An 18,640-nucleotide genomic window follows, 5' to 3' on the forward strand; every position below is an offset into this window, starting at 1 on the left:
TCTGCTGTAATCAAAGGATAAGAATTTGACTATCGAGTCAGATCACAAGGTGTTAATACTAAAAAGTACTAGAAAAAAAAAAAGATGCACGTACTATTCATGGCTTTGATGATTTTTGCAGCAATTTATCAGAATCTATTCTAAAAGGCAAAGTTCTACCAGTAGTTTCTAGAACACTAAGCACTGAAACATTATGCTCATCAACCAAGCAAATGCCAAATATATACATATATATACATATATATATATATTTTTTTTTTTTTTTTTTTTTTTTTCTCCCCTGTATTATGTTGACTTAGGTTGAAATTAAAAGATAGACCTCTGGCTCCATACTAGTGTCCTGGGACCAAATTTAATACAGTGGAAGAGTGGAAGCCAAGCTACTTTTCTAAGCGAGGAACATATTAAACCCGTAAGAGAAAAGCAGGGCTGAAATCACTGGGCTTCGGAGCTTCTGTAGCTCTGAGTGTAGACGCTACGTCAAAGAGTAGTCATATGGTGGTAAAGAGATTCCCTTGTGAGCTAGGAGAGAACTAGAAGAGCTATCACTGAGGACAGGTAAGAAGAGAGAAGAGGAAGGGCAAATGCTGAAGCTCCACCTACAGTACTGTGCTCTATGTAGGTGTTCTACTGCAAGGGATGGGCAGTGACCTATGGTAAAATGGCTCTTCTCACTACTCAAGATGATCTTTGCACTGACTGCATTTCCATTTCTGGCTTATATGAAACAAGAATTAGATTGGGCCTAGTGCTGGGACACCTGGGTGGCTCAGTCGGTTAAGCATCCAAGTTCAGCTCAGGTCATGATCTGGTACATGAGTTTGAGCCCTACATCGGGTTCTGCACTGTTGGCAGAGAGCTTGCTTGGGATTCCCTCCCTCCCTCCCTCCCTCCCTCCCTCCCTCCAAAAACCAAAACAAACAAAAAGCTTTATATTGGGCCTAATGTAATCAACAGTAATCTCTATGATCAATTCACAGAATACCCCTCAAAACAGCAAGAAATTTGAATTATATCTAAGTACCTCAACAGAGTCACAGATCATGGGATCCCCAGAATTAATTTAGTTGCTCCTTTCCTTTATTATAGTGACTCAGGTCACCTTCTACATAAAGCCATTTGTCCAGCTCACACATTTCCAGCATCATAATTTACTGTCCCAAATACTTTATTATTTATAATACTTATTTCCACTATTAGGTAATGTACAGAGGATGACAAAGCAAACTTATTTTGGGGATGGAGGGAAATGGGTATATAGGATGATATCCAATACTGGCAGCAAAAGTTTTACCAGGGAACTAAAACATTTTCTTCTGTCTTGCCATTTCCAACACAGTCCAAAGGGACCAAAGACCAATTACTTCTGGAAGAGTTAAGTATGTTGATAGAGAGCACAAGATTTTCAAGGCTAAGAAGACTGAGATCCTGAAAATGATGAGAAGAATTTAATAGCAGCTAACCTGTCCTTTCTAATAGTTGGGTTGGTTTCCCACTCACCTCCCACAAATGAACAACAAACAGTAACTCCCACCCCTACCCCCAAAAGCAGACTATGTTATCTGAGGATGCCTATTAGGATATGAAGACATAGTGAACTGTAATAGGTCTTGGACATCTAAGGTTCTGAGTGACTCTAAAGGCTTATACAATAAACTTGGAATTTTACAGAGGGAAGACTTTAGTTTTTAGGTCCTGTAAGGGTGGTGTATAGAAACATGTCACTTAACTTGTGAGTGGGCCCAGCTCACCACCTGGCACTGACATCTTAACAAGGTTCTGTGGTTCTGTACTCGTCACTGGGTAAGCAGTAACTGTCAGACGTGATAAAAACTTTAAGAAATATGGCCGTACAAAGCAAACCAAAACTGCTACTTAAAGTGAAAAGAAAGCACTAAGTTCTAAGGGAATGGTTGTTCACAGTCTAAGTAAGTTTCAAAAAAATTAAGAGAGGATGTTCAATTCACTGGTGGCTTAGATCTTTACAATTCTTCCTTGGAAAATGAAAAAAGTAATTTATGAATCTGTATTAGCAAGTGTTTTAGCATGTGTAAAATCTGCTAACAGAGCTTTAGTGCTCTGATTCCCAATGAAGCTATGCCTGAGAATCCCTTGGAGAACGAACTTAAAAATACAGATCTCTGGGTCCCACCCTAGACCTACTGAATCTGAATCTGTGGGAAGGGAATCCCACATTCTGTTTAAAAGTATAGATTCAGGGGCACCTGGTTGAGTGTCCAACTTTGGCTTAGGTCATGATCTCATCGTTCATAGGCTGGAGCCCCACACTGGGTTCTCTGTCAGTGTGGAGCCTGCTTCAGATCCTCTGTTGCCCTCTCTCTCTGCCCCTCCCCTGCGGCTCTCTCTCTCTCAAAAGTAAACATTAAAAAAAAAGTACAGATTCAAATCAGTTTTAATGATAAATCAAAACGCATTAATTGATGGTAAGTTCACCAAATAAGTAATTCTCTGGGGTGTCTGGGTGACTCTGTTAAGTGTCTGACTCTTGATTTGGGCTCAGGTCATGATCTCGCAGTTTCGTAATATTGAGCCCCATGTTGAGCCCTCGCAACTGGCTCATGGGACAAAGAGCCCTGTGTGGGGCTCTGCGCTCCCAGAATGGAGCCTGCTTGGGATTCTCTCCCTCTCCCTTTCTTTCTGCCCTTCCCCTGCTCACACACACTCACTCTCTCAAAATAAATAAATAAACATTTTAAAAAATCAGTAATTCTCTGGGGCAACTGGGTGGCTCAGCTGGTTAAGCGTCTAACTTCTGCTCAGGTCATGATCTCACATTTTGTGAGTTTGAGTCCTGCATTGGGCTCTGTGCTGACAGCTCAGAGCCTGGAGCCTGCTTCGAATTCTGTGTCTCCCTCTCTCTCTCTCTCTCTCTCTCTCTCTGCTCCTCCCCTGCTCATGCTCTCTCTCTCCTTCAAAAATAAATAAAAACATTAAAAAATTTTTAAAAACTTAGTAATTCTCAACAACATGAAGAAAGCTAAGAGTCTGCACAGGTATTTTTACATTTATAACTATGAAGATTTGTGAAGTATCTCTACTGCTCTCCCCTTCTCTCACCCTCAACTGAATGTCAGGGGTCTCCCATATAAAATCTGAGAGAAAATGAGATCAAGGTGAATGAGTACTTGTTCATACAGCTCTTGGTACTTATAAATATAGCTCTCAAATGTTTGATTTTATGGAAAGCTTTCCTTTTAGCCTCTCTCCCTACTCCCTTAATCTTCCCAATTTCATTCCAAAGAGCTCTCAGAAAAACTCAAAAATACCTCTTTGTCCCAGGGATTTTTTTAGCCATATCTGAAAAATAAAAGATGGGCAAGCAGACCAGCAGAAATCTAAGACCTTTCATGTTCTTCCATGCCTCAACTTACCTCCCCATTATCTTTGTCAATGCTGTGAGACTCATCCAATATCCTATCCACCTCTACATAGTCAGGATTGAAGGGCTCTTCATCCTAAAGGAGTTATCAAACAAACAGTAAGACCAAAAGATCATTGTCCAATAGACCCAACCTTCCACCCCACCTTTACTTTGATGATCCTATTTCAAAAAAAAACCTTTTTTTTTTTAAAAGAAGTCTTCAGAAGGGAGATCCCAAATTTCACAGTATCAAATTCTAAAAACTTACCTGAGCCTGCACCTATCCTCTCACCTATTACCAGAGCAAGTCTCCTAAGAGCGGCCATTCTCTCCATATGTGGTCTGGATTCCATCCCTTCTCACCTTCTTAATCCCTCTCTACTGGATCATTCCCACAAACACATGGATATTCTCTATTAAGGCACATCTTAAATTACTCTTCATCTCCCTGTAATGATTTTTCTGTTCTGCTTCATAGCCAATTTTTCCCAACTGGTTTAAACACAAGGTATCTCCATGTCATCACCTTCCCTGCCCATCCATTCCACTCTTCCGTCCACTTTCCTCACACAACTGAACTATTTATTTTTGTCAAGGTCATTAATGATCTCCAAATTGCCAAATATAATGAAATAGTTTTGTCCCCAGTTCGCTTTACCTCTGAAAAGCATTCCACAATTCCTAATTCTCTCCATTAAGCACTCCCTTCCCTGGGATTTGCTGAGACACCATAGTCTCATCAGTAGCACCCCCCCACCCGCCCTTTATTTTGGTTCTGGTTTTTGTTTTGGCCAATTTTCAATCACTTTGGTTCTTTTTCTTCTAAGTCACTGGCATCCGACTCTGGATGGTATATGAAAATATATAACCCACGGCTCCAAAGATCTCAAAGAAACTTTAAGGAAAAAACTCTTCTTTCTTCAGACACTTGTTGCCAGTGCTTCTTGTGACATATCTTTTCCTAATCTTTCTCCTGTAACTCTGGCATACAATTCCTTCTCCTTCACCCAGACCTTGAAATTTGGGGGAATTCTCTAAAAACAAACAAATAAGGGGCACCTGGGTGGCTCAGTCAGTTGGGCGACTGACTACAGCTCAGGTCATGATCTCATGGTCTGAGTTCGAGCCCCACATCAGGCTCTGTGCTGACAACTCACAGCTTGGAGTCTGCTTCCGATTCTGTGTCTCCCTCTCTCTCTGCCCCTTCCCTGCTTGCTCTCTGTCTCTCTCTCTCAAAAATAATAAACATTAAAAAAAATTTTTTTTAAACAAATAAGTAAATTTTGGGGAATTCTTTAAGCACTGGTTCTGAGCTCACACCCATTCTATTAGAGAAGGAACTTTCTATAAGAAAATACAGAACTATGGACAGAAATCCTCCCTGCCCCTGAGGGAACTTTAATCATCATTAAGGTTTTAATAACTATTTTATATGCTGATAAACTCAAAATTTTAATTGCAGCCTAAAAAAATTCAGATCTGAATATCTTTCTGCTTAACTACAGATGTGTTAAGGAATTTTAAGGTTAACATAATCTAAACTAACTGATTTCTCCCAAATTGGCTGCTTCTAAAATCTTCCATAATTCAATAAATGATCTCACCTCAACCCATTTGCTCAGACCACAAACCTGCCATCACACCAAGCCCTGTCAATTCTAATCTATCCATTCTCTCCACGTGAAACCACACTATTCCAAGCTGTGATACTTCCTATCTAGAAAACTTCAACTGCTTCCATATTGTTTACTGTACTCTCTTCAATCCATTCTCCAAAGTTGTAAGTGATTGTGTAAAAGTGACCACTGGGGGGCAGCTGGGTGGCTCAGTCGGTTAAGCGTCCGACTTCGGCTCAGGTCACGATCTCCTGGTTCGTGAGTTCAAGCCCCGCATCAGGCTCTATGCTGACAGCTCAGAGCTTGGAGCCTGCTTTGGATTCTGTGTTTCCCTCTCTCTCTCTGTCCCTTCCCTGCTCGTGTTCTCTCTCAAAAACAAATAAAAGTGAACATTGCATTATGTCTTTGACCTGCTTTAAATGATTTAATCATTTTCATTTGTAAACAAAACTAAAACCAAACTGTGCTTAGAAGATCTGTAAGCACCTGCTTGCCTAAATTTCTGATTTCATTTTGGGCCATTCATTCTCTTTTGTTCATCAACTCCACTGTCCTTTTAGTTCCTCAGCTTGTTTCAGGGCTTTCACATATGCTGATTCCCATGCCAGCAATACTATTTACGTGGGTTCATGTCCTTGCTCCTATTCACAATTGAATTCTCAGAGAAGTCTTCCCTAATTATCCAAAGTAGGCGTTTTCCCACCCGTTACGTCTCCTTGTGCTCTTTTTTGGCACTTATCATGATTTGAATTATTTTTTACTCTCTCTCTCTCTCCCAATTAGACAGTGAGGTGGATGAGAACACAAACCATGTCTGGTTTGTTCTCCATAGAGACTGGCACATAATAAATGACGAATAAATGAACGACTGATTTGGTTAAATAGCCTACCTACATATGGAGATTTAATTGGCATATAAGTTCATAGAGTTGGTTCAACAATCACAAATTGTACTAATGTACAGCTGGAATGGGATTACAATTTCATTGTACATTTCACAAATTAGGCATTAAAAGAACAAAGATGAAGGAACACCTGGGTGGCTCAGTTAATTAAGTGTCTGACTCTTGATTTTGGGTCAGGTAATGATCTCAAGGTTTGTGAGTTTGAGCCCTGCATCAGGCTTTGCACTGACGGTGCAGAGCTTGCATAGGATTTTCTGTCACTCTCTCTGCCCCTCCCCTGCTCCCTCTCACTCTCAAAATAAAAAAATAAACATTAAAAAAAAAAAAAAGACAAAAAACACAACCCAATTATTTTCATATAAAAAGAAATTATAAAACCTAAATGGTCCTACTTGCCATCTCTAAGTGATGTGAGAAATAACTCATTTATTGGCAAACCTGGTAGTATAAAATTAGCTTTATCAGATGTATTCAGGCAGAACTTTTTCTGCTGAAACTCTGCATTATTCCTTCCCTCAACCTTTCCTACTAGACCCTTTCCCCTTTAGCTCTAAGAAGCTTTGAAAAGGAATTGGTCTTCTCAAGGCACTTAGTACCGTATGTATAATAAAGATGAAAAATCGCAGTTTGGCAATGGGATGTGTACACAAAGCTTTCAAAGGAAAGTGGAGAGTTAAAATATGGCTCAAGAGACCCTTATGAATGCTCCAGTGTTTAACCAGTAGTAAGAATGGCTATGGGAAATTAGAGCTCCTTTATCACGATTTCTTGATATACTGGATTAGAAATTATAGAAAATAAGTGTTCTCTCTTAACGACATGTCTGCTTATGCCTACAGATACCATCGGCTGCCACAGACTGACATTAGGAGTGCCTCAAATAGACTGTAGGTCAGTTTATCACCCATCTTGAAAATACTCCATGGATAATGAACAAGTCAAAATTAAAATATTCTAGTAACTTACAAAGACTGTATTTAGACCTGGTAAACAAAGCATGGGGCTATAAAGTAAGGAAGGTTCAATGATCAAAATTAAGACTTCATACCCACGTACACAAAGTAACTATAAACCTTCAAGAATCAGTCAAGACTGCTGACTCCAGTAATTTATGCTTCTATGAAATAAATGATAGGCAATACCTATTCCTAATTACCTCATGGAAGAAGTGTCTCATCTGAGCCATTTTGGTTTTGAAGCGCTTTAGTTTTTGATGGATTCTCTTATCCTTCTCTAGTTGGGAGATGGTAGCCCATTCACAGTGCAGATAGGAGCTGAAGGGGATGGAAACAGCCAGTCATGGTGTGAGAAAGGAGAGGTGGTTGGCTAGGTTTGGGGATTAGCCAGAAGCAGGCACAATGAGTACAACATGTTTAAGTGGGAGATAGTCTCTTAGGTTAGTGCTTCTTAAACTTGATTTTGCACACGAATACCTGGTCTGGGGCAGGCTTGAAAGTACACATTTCTAACAAGCACCCAAATGAGGCTAATTCTTTTGGTCGATGGACCACAGTCTGAGCAGCAAGGTCTTAGTGTCAGACTAAGGTATAGAGGATCACAAAAGATTTTATCAGGAATCACCTTTATCCTACCTTCCTGCCAGGAATAGTAAGATTCATGACAATTCCTGAATTTCTCTCTGAATAGACATTTTCCTCAATGAAAACAATTTAGGCTAGGAGACTACAAAAAGGGGATATATTCCCACCCAGGAAAGACTATACAGGAGAACTTTTTACAACCCTGTGGAGATTAGGGTGAAAAGCTTTTTGCACGGATCACATACTAGTTCTTGTACTTGACAAAGAATTCTTCTGCTTCAGTATATTGTCCAGAAGGAAGCTGAGAAGAAAAACATTATAGTTATTAATACTTTATTTGTCAAAGAAATAACCCTTAAATTCCACTACTTCTAGTAGAGCTTCATACCAATGCCCCAAGTATATTACTGACTGAGGGATTAAAGAACTAATCTGGTACTTCAATATAAGAGGTCTCATAGTTGGAAAAAATAAGCCTTCATCCATTTTAAACAGGTAAGCAAAAGAGGAGGCAAGAAAACAGTTCTTATTTTCTAGCTAATTTACCTCCACCATATTTCATAATTACACTGCAGTAATTTATCCTGACATCCAAAGGTGCTCATTAAATAAAGTCTGTGAATGTAGCATTATGAGCTGACATTAAAGGTTAAGGCCTCACCTCCTTCTTCACAATCCGCATGGAAAGCACTTTGTCTACTATGGCTGCATCTTCTTCACTGGGATTCTCCTGTAGCAAAAGATGCAGTCAGTCAACAGAGACTCTGAGGAGCAGGACAACCTCTCATATTGCTTAAGTTCTCAGCTTACCACAAAGAACTGCATGGAAGGCAAAGTCTCGCCATCTGGTTCCTGCACTGGTTCAGGGAGGATAGGCTCAGTTTTTATTGGACCAGTTACATCCACTTCTTCTTCTTCTTCATCATCTGTGATCTTTATATCCAGATCCTCTGTGTATTTTTTTCGCTTAACTTGGCGGTTTGAGCGTCTCTTCTGTAGAGGCAAGAATGGTTAAAATAACTGTATAGATCTCTCGAAGAGAAAACCTTTAAAAAACTATTTGCCTTGCAGTCGGTTAAGCGTCCGACTTCAGCCAGATCACGATCTCGCGGTCCGTGAGTTCGAGCCCCGCGTCAGGCTCTGGGCTGATGGCTCGGAGCCTGGAGCCTGTTTCCGATTCTGTGTCTCCCTCTCTCTCTGCCCCTCCCCCGTTCATGCTCTGTCTCTCTCTGTCCCAAAAATAAATAAAAAACGTTGAAAAAAAAAAAAAAAAAAACTATTTGCCTTTAGTCATATACTTAGACTTTACTCTAAAATCCCTATGAAAAATCAAACCAAAAGATAAAGAACTTATTTACCAACTTATGTGATGTCAAATCACGCAATTTATTTTATGTACCAAATTCCTATTCATTTGCTGAATTTTTTTTTTTTTTTTTAACATTTATTTTTGAGAGACAGAGAGAGACAGAGCATGAGCAGGGGAAGGGCAGAGACAGAGTGAGACACAGAATCTGGAAGCAGGCTTCAGGCTCCGAGCTGTCAGCACCGAGCCAGTTGTGGGGCTCGAACTCACGAATCACGAGATCATGACCTAGGCCAAAGTCAAATCAAAGAACAAGAATCCACCTGAAAGTAACCTGGGTACTACTGGCAAGAAGCTCTAATAAACTGCAACACGACTCAACCTGCAAGGTGCAATGTACTTTCCACAAGGAGCAAACCTGAAGTGCAAAGGTGCAAGAATGTTTTGTTTCTGGTTTTTGTTTCTTTTCATTCTAGGTTTTTTTGTTTTAATAAATAGAATCATACCATGTGATGATTATAGTATTGTTCTGCCACTTTTCTGTTAATAATATTTCTTAAAGATGTTTTCTGTATCGATACATTTAGATTTACCTTACTCTTTCAAGTGGCTGAGCAAAACATTTTTTAAGTAATACTTTATAGCTCATGATAAAAAACTGGGAAGGATGGAGAGATAAAATTATTATTTTTCAATCATGACTATATCCCTGAAAAACCCAGAAGAATTAAATGAATTATCAGATGTCGAACTACTGATATTAAGCAAACTTCCCTGGGAGATAACACCAATTTTAAAAAATCAATACCATTCTTATATAGACTGAGCCATAAAATATATAAAAGAAAAGATGCTATATATGAAAACAAAAAGATTATTTATCTAAACAATTAAATTTAGTAAGAAATATATAAAATCTATATGTAAAAAACTTTAAAACACTCCCAGAGGACTTAAAAAAGACTTGAATAAATAGTAAAATACATTGTTCTGGAATAAGAAGAATCAATTCTAATTACATGAATTGGACAAAATAAAACTTCTTAATTAGATAAGCTGATCCCAAAATTCAAAGAAAGAAAAAGACATCTAAGAATAACCAGAAAAAATTTAAAAAGTGTGCTTGGCCTTACCAGATTTTAAGGACAATACAGAGCTATACTAATTAACAAGGGTTGGTACCTCTCCAAGACAAACAGGTCAATGAAATAATGTCCAAATATAGACTAAAATACTTTTGTGGATTTAGAACATAATAAAAATAGCACCTCTAATGAGTGAGGAAAAAGTAGATTATTCTATAAATGGGAATGGAAACAAATGGCCATCCATCTAGAGGGTGAAACTAAATTACATAAAAATAAAAAATTTAAAAGATCTTAAAAATCTTATAAAGAAAAGATATAACATTTCTTTTTCTCTTTAAGTTCAAGCTTCCTCCCCCACCCCCGCCACATGGGACTTGAACTCACAACCCTGAGATCAAGACCTGAGCTGAGATCAAGAGTTGGATGCTTAAATGACAGAACCACCCAGGCACCCCAGAAAAGACATAACATTTCTGAAAGAAAATGAGGAAGAATTTTTTAATAATCCTGTAGTAGGGAAGGTGTTTCTAATAAATTGATAAATTTGACCTTGCAAATTTAAGATATTTATATAATATCGTAACAAAGCTGAGACAAATAATGAATTGAGGAGGAAAACATCACATGATACATATCCTAAGCAGAGTTCTTTTGAGTGACTAAAAAAAGATCCATAACACAACAGAAAGATAGGCAAATAACATGGATACAGTGGGAAAAAAAGGTCTTAAATGTAAAAAGATGCTCACACTCATAATAATAAAACAATTACAACTGAAAACTAAACGGAGATACTTTTTTTTTTTCACCTAACAGACTGGCAAAAATCAGAAAGTCTGATCAAATATTGAAAGAGGAACTCCGTGAGAACGCACATGGACATAACCTCTATAAAAGAAAATCTGAAAATACCTTTTGGTCCAGCAATTCCACTTCAAAGGTATTAGCCTACAAATAAATCTGAACAAGTATACAAATCTTTGTAGCATTATTTGTGGTAGTAGAAGAGCAGAGAAAACCTAAATGCTCATCAATAGGGGACTGGTTAAACAAATTACAGTACAAACTGGAATGCTACACAACTATTTACTGTTTTTAAGGTTTTTTCTTTCTTCTTTTTTTTTTTTGAGGGTGGGGGGGGGGAGGGGCAGAGAGAGGAGGAGAGAGAAAATCCCAAGCAGGATCAGCACTCACTATAGGGCTCGAACTCACAAACCATGAGATCATGATCTGAGCCAAAATCCAAAATCAACGGAGCCACCTAGACGCCACTGTTATAGAACTATTTAAAAAGAATGGGCTCAGTTGGTTAAGTGCCTGACTCTTGATTTCAGCTTAGGTCACGATCTTGAAGTTCCTGGGATCAAGCCCCGCACTGGGCTCTGCGCCAACAGCGTAGAACCTGCTTGGGATTCTCTCTTCCTCTCTCTCTCTTTGCTCCTCCCCCACGCACAAGCACACACACACACTTTCTCTCCAGATAAAATGTTTAAAAATCTCCCCTGCTCACACAATCGTGCATGCATATGTGCACGTTTTCTCTCTCTCTCAAAATAAATAAATATGTTTTAAAATAAAAAAAAGAAAAAGGAAAAGAAAAAGAAAAAGAAAAAGAAAAAAAGAAAAAGAAAAAGAAAAAGAATGGGGTAGGGGCACCTGGGTGGCTCAGTCAGTTGAGTGTCCTCTTGATTTCAGGTCAGGTCATGATCCCAGGGTTGTGGGATCAAGTCCCATGTTGGGCTCTGCACTAAGCATGGAGTCTGCTTAAGATTCTCTCTCTCCCTCTGCCCTCCCCACTCTCACACTGCACCCAATTCTCTGTTTTAAAGAAAAAAAGAAAAAAAAATGGGGTAGTTGACAACACCAAATACTGAAGATGTGGAACTGGAACTCTCATTAGTGGTGAAAATGTAAAATGACACAATCACTTTAGAAGTTGGCAGATGTTTGGGGCACCTGGGTGGCTCTGTCAGTTAAGGGTCTGACTTCAGCTCAGGTCATGATCTCATGGTTCATAGGTTCGAGCCCTATAGTGCTGAGCCTGCTTCGGATTTTCTCTCTCCTGTGTCGGGCTCTGTGCTGACAGCTTGCTCTGAGCCTGAAGCCTGCTTTGGATTCTGTGTCTCCTTCTCTCTCTGCTCCTCCCCCACTCACACTCTCTCTGCCTCTCAAAAATAAATGTAAAATAAAATAATACTAAAAAAAGTTGACAGATTCTTACAAAGTTATACGTTTATATGTATAACTACCCTCTGGTCTATCAATGCTATTCCTTAGATTTAGCTATGAAAAATGAAAACCTGTGTCCACAAAGTACGACTAAGACTGTTCACTGCAGCCTTATTCACAACAGGTCCAAACAGGAAACAACCCAAATGCCCATCAATAGAAGAATGGATAAACATTATGCTGAAAGAATGGAATCATACTGTCATTCTGTTTACATGAAGTTCAAGAATAGGTTAAGTTTAATCTATGGTAAAGAGAAATCAGAACAACGGTTGCCTATGGGAAGAGGGTAGCCTAACTGAAGTGAGTACAAGAGAATTTTTGGGGTGATGGAACACAGGACTTCATTAAATTACCTCTCTACTCTGGTGTACATTTCAAATTTTCATAACACAAAGAAGGTGGGCTAGATTGATCTTTCCTGATAAAGAATAATCTCCAAGATACATTATTGGAGAAAATAAGGACTGTATAGAAAAGTACATATAAATACAATATTCCCTATTAGTGGAAGTAATGTTCATGAAAGTAAAGAATATTTCTGGAAGGATACACAAAATATTGGTAACAGAGGTTACCTCTGGGGAAGAGAAGTGGGGGACTGTGAGGCTGGGGTCTAGACTGGGAGATATTCATAGTGTCTACTTCTGTGCCCTACTGTAATTTTTCTCACATATATATTTTTTTAACCTAAAAAACAAAAAGGCAAATGGTCATGAGGTTTAAAAGTTCCAAAGTACAAAAATGAGAGCATGGTAATCATGACCCACTTACTCTTCAACATTCTCCTAAAAATATTTGTGCATCCTTCCAGGAAAAAAAAATGGATATATAAACATGTATTATTTGTATACACACACATACACACACACATACACACACACTCTCTAAATGTTATTAAAGAGAGAGTATATATATTATTCTACACCTAGATTTTTTTTTCATTTAATATGGAGAGTTTTCCACAATAAGCACACCTACTCTACTTCATTGTTTTCATTTTATTTTTAAATATTTATTTTATCTTGAGAGAGAGAAGCCAAGTGCACGTACAAGCAGTGGAGGGGCAGAAAGAGAAGGAGAGAGAGAATCCCAAACAGGCTCTATGCTCAGCACGGAGCCCGACACAGGGCTCAGTCTAACAATCCTGGGATCATGACCTGAGCTGAAATGAAGAGTCAGATGCTTAACTGACTGAACCACCCATGTGCCCCTTTATTTTTTTAATGCTTTATTTTATCTTTCTTTCTTTTTAGTAATCTCTACATCCAAAGTGGGTCTTGAACTCAAGACCCCAAGATCAAGAGTCACATGCTCTACTGACTGAGCCAGCCAGTCGCCCCTCTATTTCATTGTTTTTAATTGCCAGGTAGTATTCCTTTTTTTTTTTTTTTTTTTTTTTTGAGAGAGAGAGACAGAGACAGCCTGAGTGGGGGAGGGGCAGAGAATCCCAAGCAGGTTCCATGTGGGCAGCGCACAGCGTGGGCTCAACACGGGGCTCAATATCATGAAATTGCGAGATGATGACGTGAGCCGAAACCAAGAGTCGGATGCTCAAATGACTGAGCCACCCAGGCTCCCTTCCATGTAGTGTTCTAGTGCATGGATTTTCAGAATTTTATTAACTATTTCTCCACCACAGACAGTGAATTTTTGGCCATTTCTGCTATTGCAAATATTGCTATGATACACATACATCATTACATACTTTTGAGTTTCCTAGATGCAGAATCACGGAGTCAAAAGGCATTGACATTTCAAATTGTTACATACTGAAACACTGACTCACCAAAAAGATTGTTTCAACACTCCCATCAGCTGCTTGCTGTTCCTTAAATCCACTGCCAACACTGGCATTACCATTTATAATGGGCTAAATTATATCCCCCAAAATTCTTATGTTGAAAACCTAATCCCTAGTACACCTCAGAATGTGACTGTATTTGGAGACAAGAGTTTTAGAGAAGTAAGTTAAAATGAGACTGACAGGGTGGGCCCTAGTTCAACTCGATTGACATCCGTAGAAGAGGAAATCTGGACACATGGAAAGACACCAGGGATTTATGCACGAAGAAAAGACAAGGTAAGAACACAGTGAGAAAGTAGCCATCTATAAGCCAAGGAAAGAGGTCTTAAAAGGTAACCAAACTTGCCGACCCCTTGATCTTGGACTTCTAAGCCTTCAGAATTGTGAGAGGATAAATTTCTACTGTTTAAGCCACACAGTCTGTGGTATGTTATCATGGCAACCCTAGCAAACTAATCCACCACCTTTAAAATTTTGTATTTCTTGTATTACAACGATTTGCCTTTACTTTTTTAATTTAGCCCTTTATTTAACATATACATACATAACTCTTTCTATGCTCTCTTACCATGAGCTAAGCACTGTTCTCTCTCCTTCATAAATGCTTACATTTAATACTCCTAATAACTCTACTTGGTAGGCATTATTACTTGCATTTTAGAAATAAGGAAATCGGGGCACCAAGAGGTTAAATAAACTTGCCTGAAGTGACAATATTAGTAGAGTTAAGATGAGAATCGAGGAATTCTTGCTCCAGAGTTTATGCTCTTAGCCACTACATTATTTGTAGAGTTATTTGTTATACATGTATAATTTTTATATAGTCAAATAAATGTTCCATTTATGAATTATGAATTTTAATGCCCCCTTACAAAGATCTACTTTACTTGATAATTATTTTAAAAATCCATCCATGTTTTATAGAAAGTTCATGATTTCAAGTTTTACATTTGGACCTTTGATTAAACTAGTATTTGAGGAATGACACAAGAAATCCAGTTTTTTTTTTCCAGTTGTTCTAACATAATTTAATATTTTTTTCTTTCCACTGATTTAAAATGGCATTTAAATTCATATACTAAATTCTCATAACCATTTGAATCTATTTCTAGACTCTATTCTCTTTATTTTAAATGTTTATTTATTTATTTTGGAGAGAGAGAGAGAGAGAGAGAGAGAGAGAGAGAGAGAGAACACAAGCAAGGAGCAGAGAGAGAATCAGAAGCACGCTCAGTGCTGAAAGTGCAGAGCCTGACGCAGGGCTCGAATTCAACAACCACTGAGATCATCACCTGAGCCGAAGCAGGAAAGCTTAACCAACTGAGCCACCCAGGTGCCCCTCTATTATCTTTATTAATGTTATTTCTTCTCTGATTCCAAACTCTTAGTAATTATTATATCATAATATGCTCTAATGTCTGTTAAAGATAATTTTTGCCTCAATTTTCTTTTCAATAATTTCTTGGCTATTCTCACATGTTAATTTCCCCAGAAAAACCCAGGTATCAGTTAGCCAATGTACTGAACGTGTATCAAGAAAGAAGGTACGCATTTATAAACATTAACAGCTAGAGAAGCACTTAAGGTTCGTTTAGTCCAAACCTTCATTTACTAAGGAAAAATTCAGACACAGACATAGAAGCTAAGTAAATCTGCCAGGCCCACAGTGCTACTTAGAAGAACCATGGGTCTCCCAAATCTTAATACCAGGTTCTTTGTATGGTTGGAAACTAGAGCCAAAAGTGGTACCGTAAAGCAACAATGAGAGACAGAGGACTAAGTTTAGTCCAGCTTCTGGTCCAGCTTCTTTTATTTTCTTTCAATGTTTCTCATCTTCAAAAGGTAGGAAAAAACACTGTGCCTAAGCACCCAGTTCAGAGAGTCAGAACCCTGAAGTGTAGAAAAGGTAAGGCAAATAGATAGATGGACAGTTCTAAGAGAAACCAAAGTACTGACAGAGCCATAACAACAACCATGCACATTATTGCATACTTGCTTAGTTTTTGAAACACTAGAATTTTGGAAATGAGTATTGTTATTTGTATAGTAATTGCTTTTTAGCTAAAAAAACCTCAACATTTAAAAGAGACAACCATGACCAGGCCCCACCTCTTTTACCTTTTAGGCCTACCTCTCTTATAGAAACATTCTTAAAATGTACATAGGCTCATAGTCTCTCGTATCTATTCCTGGTTTGTCTGCCAGAATTAAACATGATTTATCTACTAAGTTCGTTTGGGATCCTTTTACCTGAATGCTGCTTTCTTCATCTTCCCGGGGTGACTGGGCAGGCATGACTTCTACATCTGAATTATCAGATGAAGTATTACGCTTTCTCTTTTTACCCACCACAGGGGTGATGGTGCTAAAAAAGGAAAAACCAAATTCATTTTCAGTAAGGGCCAAATTCATTTAGGAGATAAAAAATATAATTAACCTAACCCATCGTATATGAATGAAACTTCCTGATAGAAGTGTCTAGCTCTTCAGTTGAGGAGTTGAGGGGACACACAGCTATACAGCAAGGTGTCTGAAAAAAGAAGATACTGGGGTATCTAAGCCACGGGCTGACCTTTACATCAGATTTGACAAATCCTTGCTACTACTGTACTCACAAATACCTGAAGAAAGGTGGCTAAGACAGTGGAATAAATACTGGGCCAAGAACTGCAAGGCCTCACTTTTAGTTTCAGGTCTGTCACTAGCTGGGCATTAGCTTCCTTATTTATACAATAAACACTGATGACAATACCTGGTTGACAGTTGTTGAGGATGAACTAAGATAGGACACATGAATTTTTTCTTAAAAGCTGAAAAATCTTCTGCAAATATAAAGCATTATTATAATTCCACCACAAAGCCTGAAGACTCCCAGGGGTAGAAGTTAGGGAGAAAGGAATGAGGCTACAAGACGTGGATGAGAAAGAGGGGACGCTCAAACGTGACAAGCCCTGGTTCTGACAACACTGCTTCAGGCTGACACTCGTTGCTGAAATCTTCTCTAGTTCACAGATGAGATGCAAGAACAGGGCAGCTACATCTCCAGCAGCTCTTTTACTGATGTGGGTGGTAGGGGGGATAGTGAGAAATCTCACACCACAGCGATATAAAATCAGGAAGACATACACAAACATAGTCAACTTTTAACATAACTCCCAACACAATAGTTGGCTATCTTTCCTGTGCCTTGGTGTTTCTCTTTCAAAATACGCTAATTTGCAAATTTCTGTTTAACAAATCATAAAAGCATTGGGATAGAGAAAAGAAAGGCCTTATTATCCTCTATGACAAACAGATTACCTTGAACTATGTAGCTGCTAAATACAAGTAGTTCCTCTCAACAGTAACTTACTTACTTACTTAGTTACTTATTTGTTTATTTTAAAGATTTCTTTAATGTAATCTCTACACCCAATGCGGGGGTTCACACTTATAACCCCGACATCAAGAGTCACATGCTCTAGCAACTAATTTAAAAACAAGTGCGCTGGGGGTGCCTGGGTGGCTCAGTAGGTTAAGCGTCCCACTTCGGCTCAGGTCATGATCTCGCGGTTCATGGGTTCGAGCCCCACATCAGGCTCTGTGCTGACAGCTCAGAGCCTGGAGCCTACTTTGGATTCTGCGTCTCCCTCTCTCTCTGTCCCTCTCCAGCTTGCGCTCTCTCTTTCAAAAATAAATAAATAATAATACACATAAACCTTTTCATTTAAAAACAAGTACACTGCCCTCAAAGGCCCCAACAAAAAAGCAGAGGGTTGTACTCACTTCAGCTTACTCTTGCCCTTAGTTTTGGAGGTACCCGATGTTTTGCTCTTCTTTGGCTTTTCTTCCTTGAGCCTCTCCCCACTGCTCTTCTTCCTGCGTTTCTTTTCACCTTCTTCCTCAGGCCGAACACTGGGCAACTCATCCTCATTTAGGACTCGAGGTATGTTCTGCTCACCCCGGGCACGGGCCCTAGCAATAGCCTCTGCTACAATCCGATTTGCCTTCTCTTGCTTCTTCTGGTGCTCCAGCCTGCGGTTTTCCTCCATTCCTATCTTGCCCCCCGTATGAGGAGCAGAGCTTGCTGGTGAAGACAGAGCTGCCACTTCACTGGCACTTAGAACTTTAACTACGGACAGCCCAGAAGAGGCCCCTTGGGAAGAACCAGCCTACAGAAATAAAGACACTAAAATTTCAACATGCTTGTAGCTACATGGCCTAAATAAAATCCAGCTCTAAAGCAGATAGGCTAGAAACTTTTGATCTCTAATTCCTCAAGAACCAGATTCAGACCAAGTCTGACTGAACCTAGACACATTTAAACAAACAAACAAAGGTGTTTTTTAGTGGGAAAGAGATGAGAAAAGGCAAGAATTATGCCAAACTTCAATATCCTTTAGACATGCTTCTAATGTCAATACCCATCTCCATTATTCTAGAAAATTTTCCAACAATATAACCAATACTAATCGCTAGACCAAAAGTAAAAAAATTCAAATTCTACTCTTGGCCTACCTTTACCTTTCTGGAGGTGGGGGAGGTGGGAGAGGTGAGGGAGGGAGGAGTGACAATCACCTGGCCTCTTTAAAACAACTTTTAAATGAAAGAATATTGCCATTCATTTTTACTCCACAATAGTAGGAAAAGATTGTAAATAAAACAGTTCAAAGACTTATATTAGACAAATCATCTCTTAACCCAAACCCAACAATAACCCTCAAATCTTTTCATGACATAATTAAAAGAAAATTTCCACTGGTAAAAGGAATAAAAGACTGCATTTC

At 38.8% G+C, this 18,640-nt stretch overlaps 1 protein-coding gene across 7 annotated transcripts in view; it reads right to left on the reverse strand.

The window, feature by feature from the left end:
- Window positions 1–18,640, reverse strand: part of CHD8 (chromodomain helicase DNA binding protein 8) — a 61,555-nt gene that overhangs the window by 20,638 nt on the left and 22,277 nt on the right. For all 7 annotated transcript variants that reach the window (XM_042942645.1, XM_042942641.1, XM_042942644.1 and 4 more), the window contains 7 exons: window positions 17,640–18,025; window positions 16,125–16,239; window positions 8,255–8,437; window positions 8,106–8,174; window positions 7,690–7,745; window positions 7,060–7,177; window positions 3,393–3,476 (listed from right to left, as the gene is read on the reverse strand). In XM_042942645.1, the coding sequence (XP_042798579.1) occupies window positions 3,393–3,476; window positions 7,060–7,177; window positions 7,690–7,745; window positions 8,106–8,174; window positions 8,255–8,437; window positions 16,125–16,239; window positions 17,640–18,025 (1,011 nt within the window). The remainder of the gene's footprint in view (window positions 1–3,392; window positions 3,477–7,059; window positions 7,178–7,689; window positions 7,746–8,105; window positions 8,175–8,254; window positions 8,438–16,124; window positions 16,240–17,639; window positions 18,026–18,640) is intronic.

Source organism: Panthera leo, chromosome B3 (assembly GCF_018350215.1).
Source record: "Panthera leo isolate Ple1 chromosome B3, P.leo_Ple1_pat1.1, whole genome shotgun sequence".
NCBI lineage: Eukaryota > Metazoa > Chordata > Mammalia > Carnivora > Felidae > Panthera > Panthera leo.